Source organism: Pongo abelii, chromosome 1, assembly GCF_028885655.2.
Source record: "Pongo abelii isolate AG06213 chromosome 1, NHGRI_mPonAbe1-v2.0_pri, whole genome shotgun sequence".
In the NCBI taxonomy this organism is placed as follows: domain Eukaryota; kingdom Metazoa; phylum Chordata; class Mammalia; order Primates; family Hominidae; genus Pongo; species Pongo abelii.
Genome location: NC_071985.2, coordinates 33,820,906 through 33,833,144, shown reverse-complemented (window position 1 = coordinate 33,833,144; position 12,239 = coordinate 33,820,906). Strand labels below are relative to the sequence as shown.

At 35.6% G+C, this 12,239-nt stretch overlaps 1 protein-coding gene across 2 annotated transcripts in view; it reads left to right on the top strand.

Annotated features, from left to right (window-relative positions):
- The window catches only part of KCTD3 (potassium channel tetramerization domain containing 3), a 54,562-nt gene extending 42,323 nt beyond the window's left edge, over positions 1-12,239 (top strand). Inside the window, exons 15-18 of one of the 2 annotated variants that reach the window (XM_002809451.6) lie at positions 2,237-2,333; positions 9,328-9,512; positions 9,595-9,733; positions 10,499-12,239. In XM_002809451.6, coding sequence (XP_002809497.1) covers positions 2,237-2,333; positions 9,328-9,512; positions 9,595-9,733; positions 10,499-11,060 — 983 coding nt within the window. In that variant the 3' untranslated portion in view covers positions 11,061-12,239. The remainder of the gene's footprint in view (positions 1-2,236; positions 2,334-9,327; positions 9,513-9,594; positions 9,734-10,498) is intronic. The other variant, XM_054520413.2, reaches the window with a different exon arrangement.

The following is a 12,239-nucleotide window of genomic DNA, read 5'->3' as shown; positions in this document are numbered from 1 at the left end:
ATGCAAGAAGACTTGACAGTGAAGACCTGAGAGAGTGAAGCAAGGAAACCAGAAAGGAGGAATTTATTAACCAAAGTGCATGTTGGTCATTGACTAGATGTGGCAGGCATGAGAGAGGAAGGAGTCTAAAGTGACCCTAAAGATTCTTGAGAAATGGAGTAGCTGAGTATTATTTACTAAATAAAGAAACATAGAAAGAAGAACTTATTTTGAAAACAAAGATGAATCAGACTTGTATATTTTGAGTGATGATGCATATGGATACTATTCTGTGGTATGAAGGTATACCTGGTTTCTGGAGAAAGAACTTAACTAGAAGTTATGTTTATGAGTATTCAGCATATAAGAAGCACCTGAAAGCCCCAGGAGTAGATGTATTGTTCAGGGAGAGCATGTGTATTGTGAATAAAAAGATATTTATAAACAGCCCTGTAAATTAGTTATAAAACCCAGTAAGATAAAGGGCCAGGGAGGTTTTTCATTCCTCTTTATAGTGGTATTAAAATATATATCTCTTCAGAGACAAATGGACATATAGATTAGTGGAACAGAGTAGAGTCCAGATTCAGTAGAGTGGTAAAGGTGGAATCTACATTGTAATGGGTAATGGGGTAATAGATATTGGAGGTGACCATGAAATAAAGAAGTAATAGAGCTAGTTGGAAGGCAGGGAAGTTCAAAGGTCATATTTTTACACATGATCTTAGCCAAAAGGCCAAGAAGCGATCAAAGGTCATTTTTTTTATTCCTCCAACTTTCTCCCTCATTAAAGTTAAGAAAGATCTAGGAATATTTTGTATTCCAAGGAAAGGAGCCAGTTTGGGAAGGGAAACTATAAATGGGAGGTGGGGGAAGAGAGGGCAAAGAATTAAGGTATGAAGAATAGGTTATGGGTCAGTCTCATGTCAATATGAAGTTCAGGGGGAGAGAAGATACAGTTCTATAGTCTTCTCATTCCTAGTTATTTTATTCTGAGTTATTCATTGTCACTATTTTGACTTTGTTTATGAGTTATTGAATGAGGACTGTCATTTCATTTTAATAAAATTAGAGATCAGAAAGTTCCAGTAATTGAGCAACTGCATAGTATACTGAAGAGCCAGACAGCTTCGGTTTGTTTGAATTCCACTTCCATCATATAGGACCTATGAGATCTTTGGTTAACTAATCTGTTGGTGCCTTATTTTTCTCATCTGTAAAATGGAGATGGTAAATAATAGTACCTCCCTTATGTGGTTATTATGGTGATTAAAATGAGTATATATTTGGAAAGCATTTACGGTGGCACATAGTAAGTACAGTATAAGTATTAGCTAATAATAAAGATGACATTGGTTCATTTAATAAGTACATGTATGATTCATGTAACATAACTCGGGATATATTGTCTTTAAAATTTTTATTGTAAATCTTTTTACAGTACTTTTTATGAATTGTAAGTTGATATTATTTTAGCTACTAAGTATAATGGGAAAAGAGAATTATTAAAATTTTATGTTTAAGTTTTAAACAAAAACTTTTTTTCTTTACATTGTTGTTCAGGATCTTTCTAAAATATAATGGGCTATTTATCTGTCTTGCCAAATACAATAAAGTGAAAATAATTGAATCTTTTAGATTGAAAAGCTTCAGGGTGCAACTCAGTAGTACATTTTATACTGTACTTTAATCTTCATACTGTGTTTTTCTCTTTTGGTTTACCAATTACCTTATATAAAATTGTGTGTGTGTTTTTTTTTAATTTGCATCTTTAAAAAGAAGAAATATGGTTAACAGAAGCTTCAACTAATTACATTCCATCTGATGAAGTTTCACTTTATATTTTGAGATTTTGTGTGTTGTCTTCTAAAAAGTAAAATCAGTGCATGAGATGACTTAATGTATACGTCTCTTTTAAGTTATAAGAATCTAAGCACATCCCCAAAGATAGTAAATATCTTAACAGGTCTCCTGCTAGTACTGTTAATGTAGCACCTTAGGAAATTTTTTCTTTTAGCTTTTACAGCCTTAGTTATATATAAAATATAATTTAGAAATAATTGTGTATTTCTTTAAAAATTTTTTAATGCCAATTGAAGTACCGTATACATTTATTGCATGTCTGATGTTGAGCTGAAATGTGATACCATATTGGTACGTATAAGAAATTCTTGTATTAATATTAATGTTCCTTTTGTAAAATGAAAGAAAAATAAAATTTTAATTAATTTTTTGACATTTTTGTTTTCTGATCAAGGACCTTTTGGAGAGCGAGACGATCAACAGGTGTTTATCCAGAAAGTTGTTCCCATCACCAACAAACTATTTGTAAGACTCTCATCTACTGGAAAAAGGTAACACTTTATTGTAAAAATATTTGTATTCAGAAGCCACCTTTTGTCTTACAAAACATATGGCATAATTTGACATATTGACCAAAGAGTGCTACTAGAAACAAATTGTTGGGACAGAAGTCTATTATCTCATAATCATAACTCAAAATTAAGACAGTATACTTTATGCTTACTTTCTGGGATTTAAGAGTTTCACTGATGCTGTGGACAGTTAGGAGGGACTAGTGATAGAATAAGAACACAGTGAACTTTTTTTCATGGCCAAACATAAATACTTATTAATTTTGTTATTATAAACAGTTTCTATCTTTAAAAAACCTAGAACTTAAATATTTTCCATCCCATATAAATCTGTATACATTATTGATGTTTCTCAAATAAAACATTACAGATTTCCTGATTCAGTATCCCCTTTTAAAATAAAAATGATATTAATAACACTAATTTGCATAATCTTGGCACAGCTTGCAACATAGCACCCATTTTTTTTTCTGTTTTAGACCTATTTCCATCTACTTTAACATGGAGAGAAATTGTCTGTCTCCGTGAGAGCAGGATTCCTGTCTTTATGCAGTCTCCTCAGTATTTGTATGTGAATGCTGCCCTTACGCTTCCATTATATGGCACTGGCAGTATTCCTCTGCTTTTGTCTTCAGAAATGATTTCTATTCAAACTTAAAGAACATAGTGAATTTGCTGGCAGACGGCTGAACTAATTCTGGCACTTCCTGTTACTAGCTATGTAAATACAACTCAAGTTATTTTATTTCCCTTATCCCAGTTTCTTTATAAAATAAGGTTCAACGACTTTGGCAGGATATCATAGGATAAAATAAATTTCAAAAATGAAATATCTCGCATAGTACCTAACCATAATAGATGTACAGTAGAAGTTAATTTCCTCTTCCTTTTCTATTGACTGAAATTTTACTACTTTTAAAATTATTATTTATAACCTCAGATTTTGCTTCAGCATTCCTCTGCTTTAAACAAATTTTTTTGACGATGAGAACACATGGACACATGGGAGGGAACAACACACAACAAGGAGCCTGTTGGGGGTGGGGGGGGCTAGGGAGAGGGAGAGCATCAGGAAGAATAGCTAATGGATGCTGGGTTTAATACCTAGGTGATGGGTTGATCTGTGCAGCAAACCACTATGGCACATGTTTACCTGTGTAACAGACCTGCACATCCTGCACATGTACCCCAGAACTTAAAAGTTACAGGGAAGAAGTTTTTTGCATGTCAAACAAATGAAAAAAGTAACATTCCTGTTAATAGTCCATTAGGAAGGTTATTGTTTTCATTTTATGTATTTATGAATGAGACGGAGTCTTACTCTGTTGCCAGGCTAGAGTGCTGTGGCATGATCTCGGCTCACTGCAACCTCCCGACGTGTCTGTTCGTGTCGTTTGCCCACTTTCTAATGGAGTCATGTTTTACTTGCTGATTTGAGTTACTTATAGATGCTGGATATTAGACCTTTGTCAGATGCTTAGTTTGCAGATATTTTCTCCTATCCTGTAGGTTGTCTGTTTACTCTGTTGATAGTTTCTTTTGTGGCGCAAGTGTTCTCTACTTTAATAAGGTCCCACTTGTCAATTTTTGTTTTTGTTGCAGTTGGCTTTTGGAGTCTTTGTCATGAAATCTTTGCTAGGGCTGATGTCCAGGTTGATATTTCCTAGGTTTCCTTCTAGGGTTTTTACAGTTTTAGGTTTTACATTTAAGTCTTTAATCCATCTTCTGTTGATTTTTGTATGTAGTAAGAGGAAGGGGTTGAGTTTGAATCTTCTGCAAATGGCTAGCCAGTAATCCCAGCACCATTTATTGAATAGGGAGTCTTTTCCCCATTGTTTATTATCAGCTTTGTTGAAGATCAGGTGGTTTTAAGTGTATGGCTTTGTCTTCTGGGTTCTCCATCCTGTTGCTTTGGTCTATGTGTTTGTTTTTGTACTGGTACCATGCTGTTTTGGTTATTGTAGCCTTGTAGAATAGTTTAAAGTTGGGTAGTGTGACATCTCTGGCTTTGTTCATTTGCTTAGGATTGCTTTGGCTATTTTATTTGGGCTCTTTTTTGGTTTCGTATGAATTTTAGGTATTTTTTTTTTTTTTTTTTTTAAGAGACGGAGTCTCACTCTATTGCCCAGGCTGGAGTGCAGTGGTGCAATCTCGGCTTATTGCAAGCTCCGCCTCCCAGGTTCACACTATTCTTCTGCCTGAGCTTCCTGAGTAGCTGGGATTACAGATGCATGCCACCACGCCCGGCTAATTGTTTGCATCTTTAGTAGAGATGGGGTTTCACTGTGTTAGCCAGGATGGTCTCCATCTCCTGACCTCATGATCCGCCCATCTCCGCCTCCCAAAGTGCTGGGATTACAAGTGTGAGCCACTGCGTCCGGCCTAGAAATAGTTTTTTCTAATTCTGTGAAAAATGTCGTTGGTAGTTTGATAAGAATGGCATTGATGTAATTACTTTGTGTAGCATGGCCATTTTAACAATATTAATTCTTTCTATCCGTGGTCATGGAATATTGTTCCACTTGTTTGTGTTGTCTGCTTTCTTTGAGCAGTGTTTTTGTAATTCTTGTCGTAAAGATCTTTCACCTCTCTGGTTTGCTGTATTTCTAGGTATTTTATTCTTTTTGTGGCTTTTGTGAATGGGATTGCATTCTTGATTTGGCTCTCAGTTTTAATGTTAATTGGTGTATAGAAATGCTACTGATTTTTGTACATTGATTTTGTATTTTAAAACTTTGCTGAAGTTATTAGCAGAGACTGTGGGGTTTTCTACATATAGAATCATTTTATTTTCATTTTAATGTTACTAATCCTGTTGATTTTAAAATTTTATGGCTGCATTTTCAACATATCTGTTAATACTTTGATGAATAAATTCTTTGAGAGATGAATTTTTTACATCAAAGTTCATTTATCTCAAATTGCATAAATTACTGTGATGTAGTGTTCTCTGCATATTTAGTGAAGAAATTGCCAAATGTTATTAAAACTGGTATCATAACATTCTCTAACAATGTAGTATATCATATTTACTTATTCAATTCTAATGTCCCCTCTTCTGTTATTTCTAATATCTCCCTTTCTGTTATTTCTAACAGTAACACTGCAATTTCTGCATGATAAAACAAATTTTATAATTTTTAAGTTCATGATTCCAAAGGAAAAGCTGTAGTTACAAAAATAACATGCAGAAATTACTCTGTAGAATTGAATAGAAAATTAGCCCTTTATAAAGCTATAGTGAACCAAAGATTTTGTTTAAGGACAGTTCAGGCTCTTAATAGTGAGAAGTGAACTGAAAGGGTGTTATTTAAAAGAAGCAAGAAAAAACCTTGTAGAAAATTTTAAATAAAGGAGTAGTTTTAAGAAATCTATCCCGCCGGGCACGGTGGCTCACGGCTGTAATCCCAGCACTTTGGGAGGCCGAGGCGGGCAGATCACAAGGTCAGGAGATTGAGACCATCCTGGCTAACACGGTGAAACCCTGTCTCTACTAAAAATACCAAAAATTAGCCAGGCGTGGTGGCGGGTGCCTGTAGTCCCAGCTACTTGGGAAGCTGAGGCAGGAGAATGGCGTGAACCCGGGAGATGGAGCTTGCAGTGAGCTGAGATCGCGCCACTGCACTCCAGCCTGGGCGACAGAGCGGGCCTGCGTCTCAAGAAAAAAAAAAAAAGAAAAAGAAATCTACATAGGGGGAAAAAATCAAAATTATGTTTGTTTTGTGGAAGCAGAAGGGTCACAGCAGATACCCCTACAACAAAAGATAGGCTAGCAAGAGAAAACATTACAAATTGATTTTATTATACTTTTATATGACACGAGAGCCTTCAGAATGAAGACCCAAAGACACAAGGAAAAGCGTCCATTTTTATGCTTAGGTTAGAAGAAGCAGGGACAGCCATGTAGAACTGTGACTGGACAAAAAGTTGTAAGTTAACAGAAATAGACTGAGTAGGGAACTCCAGCAGAGATTGTCTCTGTGTGGCATTCCTTTCTCCCAGGGATGGGGCAGAACCCCTCTGTAGTGAGGGCCTTAATTTCTTTATGGCTAGCTGTTCACAGAAAGATAAGGAAATGTTAGGGTAGTATTTTTATGCTTCATGGCTAGCTTTGGGGAAAGAGGGTTCTGGTTTCTGTGAGCCACCTTGGGGAAAAAGAAGATTGTCTGTATGGCTTGCCTTGCAGGTCAGAGAGAAACTTTGCTTCTGAGGGTATTTTCTGAAACCCAAGTTTTCATATGCATACAAATGTTGATTTGTTTTATTTGAAACATAAACAGGACTCTGAGGAGGGAGTTGTTGAACATTTTAAATCAATTTACAGACATTATTTAAAAATAAATGTGATTCACTAAATTATGATCATCTTGATAAATACAGGAATAAAATCTGATAGTTCGTCACCTATTTATGATTTTAAAAAACCCTAGCAACTAAAAAAAAGGGGAAATTTTAAAATCTGATAATGCCAATGAAAATAATTCTTTCAAACTTTATATTTGCGAAATATTAAAAACTTCCAGGCTGGGTGCGGTGGCTCACGCCTGTAATCCCAGCGCTTTGGGAGGCTGAGGTGGGCAGATCACCAGAGGTCGGGAGTTCAAGATCAGCCTGACCAACATGGAGAAACCCCATCTCTACTAAAAATACAAAATTAGCCAGGTGTGGTGGCACACGCCTGTAATCCCAGCTACTCAGGAGGCTGAGGCAGGAGAATCACTTGAACCCAGGAGGCAGAGGTTGCAGTGAGCCGAGATCACGCCATTGCACTCCAGCCTGGGCAACAAGAGCAAAACTCCATCTAAAACTAATAATAATAATTTCCTTTGTGTGATATTGTGAAATATATATTTGGTCTTTGTCTCTGTTTCCTGGTATATTCCTTCAAAAATTCTGAAAGTCTTCCAAATGATAAGTGTCTTTTTGTATGCCAATGAGTTGACTGATGGCAGGTCACCAGAAAGACCAAGATGGGAGTAGGTTGGCGCTTTCAGCCCCACCCCGCAACCTTTGAGAAGGGGAGAGGAGCTGAAGGCTAAGTTGATCATCAATGGCCAATGATTTAATCAATCATGCCTATGTAATGGAGCCTCCATTAAAATAATAATAATAACTGAGTTCAGAGCGCTTCCAGATAGCCGAAAACCTGGAGGTTCTGAAGGGTGGCATGCCCAGGGAGGGCATGGAAGCTCTATGCTCCTTCCCACACATCTTACCCTGGGAATCTATTGTTCATCTGTATCCTTTGTAATTAACCAGTAAATGTGAGCTTTTCTCTGAATTCTGTGAGCCACTCTAGCAAATTAGTTGAACCTAAGGAGGAGGCTGTGGGAACCCTGATTTACAGTCAGTCAGTTAGAAGCACAGGCAAAATAACCTGAGGCTTGTGATCAGCCTCTGAAGTAGGGCTCAGCTTTGTGAGACCGAGTCTTCTACCCATGTGATATGACAGATAGTGTCAGAATTAAATTGACACTAAGTGTCTAACACTAAGTGTTAGAGGACACTTAGCTGGTGTCTGCTGCAGAATCGATTGCTTGCTTGGTGTTTAGTGAACCCCTCCACCCCATTTGGTCACAGAACCCTTTTTGTTGCCAAGGAGTGAAGGACATTCTGCCCCAAAATATGTCAAATTGGCATATTGATTATTTTGAGGTGAAAACATTGGAGAAATTGTCATTTCAGAAGGGGATAGCTGACCTCTCTATTCCTACATGCAGCAAGCCAAAAGATTTTCTGGGATTTTTATCCTCCCTGTACCAGGACAAGAGAGTGGGAACTGGGGGCTGCAGTGGACCTGAGTGAATATGCTTACCTTCCACTAGTTTTACATTGTCCCACTCTCTCTCTCTCTCTCTCTATATATAGAATGTATATATATAATACATATTTAATATATATTAAATATATATTACATATATTTAGTATATATGTAATATATATTAAATATATATAATATAGATGTATATCTTCTAGTGATTCAGAAATTTACTGCCTCTAGTCAGATTTTCTTTATCCTGTCATTTGTTCTACAGTTTATCATTCTTTGTCTAAATTGTATAAAAGCATCTTGCTTTGGCCACTTCTTTGGACCTCACTCTCTTGTGAAGATTCCCATGTACATGTAAAACTAATAAAATGTATATGCTTCTCTCTTGTCAGTCTGTGTGGTGTCAGTTTGGTTTCTAGATCCAGCCAAGAGCCCACATAACTAAAAGGGCATTTGGAGGTAAACTTTCACTTTCCTCAGAGTTGATTGTTGCATGAGAGTACAGGAAAAATACTTTGGTTTGTTTATTCCTGTATTCACAAACCTTGAGATCAAGAATGAGACTAGGATAGTCTTTATCACTATATGTGGGCATGTAGGAATTATCTTTTTCCCTCCTTTTTGTCCGGCCTACTAGGAAGCTCATCTAAGCTTCGTATTCTATTCCTGTATGCTTCTCAAATTCATGTGGATTGTATTTTTTCTTTGTCTATTTTTTTGACCTTGCGTTTGCCTATACTGATTTTTCTTTTTTAATAAACTCCCTCAACTCTTTTGAAGTAGGCTGGGATAACTAATTCAGTCAAGTACAATTCAGTTAGCCCTTACATGACTTTGGAAAAATCATTTGCTAATGTTATCCCTTGGTTTCCTCATTCGTCAATGTGGATAATAATTGTTCTCTCTCAGGTTCTTTTATCTTTTATGAAAATCAACTAAAAAGTCAAAAATCTTTTTTTAAAGTTGAGAGTATTATTCTAATGATGGATACAATATGGGCCATCTCCATAGAGCTGTATATTTCTTCTGGTTTCAGATTTTAAAGATTTACACATAAATTTTAAATGATTTTTTAAAAGTCTTTTCTAGTATAACATGTTTGCTTTCTTTCTTTCTTTCTTTCTTTCTGTCTTTTTAGTTTCATAGCTTCTTTTTAAATAATTGCTCATTCCCATCAGGGCTCTTTCTGCTTTTCTTTTGCAGAATATGTGAGATCCAGGCTGTTGACTGTACTACAATATCCTCATTTACAGTGAGGGAATGTGAGGGATCCAGTAGGATGGGCTCAAGACCAAGGCGCTACTTGTTCACAGGCCATACAAATGGCAGTATTCAAATGTGGGATCTGACCACTGCTATGGATATGGTTAACAAAAGTGAAGATAAGGGTAGGTTCTCATACAGAAAGATGTTTGTCACAAGGTTAAGCTTTTCACTTAAGTGATTTTAATGACTATTTGTTCTCCTAAGATGTAGGTGGTCCAACCGAAGAAGAGCTACTCAAATTACTGGATCAATGTGATTTGAGCACATCTCGCTGTGCTACTCCTAACATCAGTCCGGCAACTTCCGTAGTTCAACATAGCCACTTACGAGAATCAAATTCTAGGTAGGTTAAAGAGTTGGGTATTATAAACAAAATTTATTTCTTTTGGGGAAATTGACTGAAATATTGTAATCACATAGTTGTTCTAGAAGGCCATACTTTTCAAGGTACATTTTAAATTCAGACATTATGTTAACTTTTTAACAGTTTTACCAAATTTCTTGATAGGCATATCTGGTTCTTTTCATAGAAAAACATTTTTGCCTTTTAACTTATTTTGTGAATTGCTGCCAAATTGGAAGCCTATTATGTGATCAAGAATTTATTCAAAGGAAATTAGGAACATCACGTGTCACCTTGGTCAGTATGTGAAGCTTTAATTATTGTCCTGTCTCAGGGACAATATTTATCTGTGATTCTATTATATTGTCTAGTCTTACATTTAAGCATTATGTAATTTTAATACAAAGTTCCATAATGTCTTTTTAGTTATCATATTGATAAATTCCAAAGTCTGAAGAACCAAGGGCTAAATACTGAATTATGTTGGTTTCATATTGGTTTCAAGGATTTTTCCTCCCATCTTTTTTTTAGCTGTTCAAAAATTCAGCATGTCTGTGAATATATGATGGTATTATTTGCATTGGTAATTTTATATACCATCTATATAATAAAGAGTACTTCATAAGTATATTTTTACAAAGAGAAATATGGATATAATACACTTTATATATTTATATAGTGTGTTTTATTGGTTGTTTAATTAATATGTTCCTGAGAAATCACAGAGTGAAATCTGAACTGTCATTTTTAAAAACTGTATTTCAGCCTTCAGCTTCAGCACCATGATACCACCCATGAAGCAGCTACTTACGGTGCCATGAGGCCTTACAGAGAAAGTCCTTTATTAGCAAGGGCAAGAAGGACTGAGAGCTTTCACAGTTATAGAGACTTCCAGACTATTAATTTGAACAGAAATGTAGAAAGAGCTGTCCCTGAGAATGGTAACTTGGGTCCAATACAAGCTGAAGTGAAAGGGGCAACAGGGGAATGTAATATATCTGAGAGAAAGTCTCCTGGAGTAGAAATAAAAAGTTTGAGAGAATTGGATAGTGGATTGGAAGTGCATAAAATAGCTGAAGGCTTTTCAGAATCCAAGAAAAGGTCATCAGAAGATGAAAATGAAAATAAAATAGAGTTTAGGAAAAAAGGAGGATTTGAAGGGGGAGGATTCCTTGGAAGAAAGAAAGTTCCCTATCTGGCATCATCACCAAGTACTTCCGACGGAGGAACTGACTCACCTGGTACTGCGTCCCCATCTCCTACAAAGACTACTCCATCTCCTCGGCATAAAAAAAGTGATTCTTCAGGTCAGGAGTACAGCTTGTGAAAACTCACCAAAATGAGTAGTTGTTTCGTTACATTTAGATGAAAGTTAAACTTTACTGAATTTCAATACATTAGTTTTTACACTAAAACTTTACAAGATAAAATTGGACTTCGTTTAGTATCTTTTTAACAGAATTGGTTGGAATAATGAGATACAATAATCATATCTCTTTTGACATTTTGGAAATTTTTTTAATTTTACAAGTACATTTAACAGATCATTTATAAAGCAGGAGTCCATTTTAACACTTACCGACTTTTTTTGGTTGGGAAACATGTTACCACGTCTTAATAGGATGGTGCCCATATAGGTGAGCATCCCTTTAGATCATGGGAACCAGCGGACTGCATTCCTAATCTTCATTATGCCTGAGACTTGTCTTGCAATGTTACCTTTAAGTGAATCACATAATTGTCTTTGGAACTTGGTCTCCCAACCCTTATTGTGATTGCAAAGTGTTTACCAGATATTTGATGAGGTGCTATGTTTGTGAAAAACATATCATGTAATTCAAAAACACTATTGATATTGAATACCAGATACCACTATGTAGTAAGTCTTTTAGGATGATTTTAATTTAGTCGTGCGTCATTTTCTGATTCTCATCATTGGGAGTTCTTAAATCTTAGCAAGCATTAGCAATATTAAATGCCAAAATTCCATTGAAAGTTTCAAGTTGGAGCAATTGTCTGTGTTTGAAAAGATGAAATAAAAATAATAATCAAGGGCAAAGCTTTGAGTGCCCAGAAGGGAAAGCCGTACCATTTGCTAACCTGTCTTGTTTTAGGAGCCACCATGTTTTTTTTTTCAGTGTTAACAATCATGATAATTAAATTAAAACACTATTTTGTTACTTGTAGGACTGCAGTTCTGAATTTTGGGTTAAAGGTTTTGGCTGCTGTAAGAATGTGAATTTGAGTGTATTTTGAATTGTAAGAGCAAAAGAACGTTTTTGTACAATTTTTTTTTTCATTTAATTGGAATGATCTTCAGGTTTCTACAAATAGGGTAATTGTAAATTTAAAGCATTAGCATTTATTGGCGAATAGTGTATATATCCCCATTCCAAGAAATATAAGTGAGTGAAGTCGAAATAAAATCTTTAAAATTTACTATATTGCCAGTGGTTTCACAACAGTTCTCTTGTATTTATTTATCAATTAAATCAAATTAAAATGA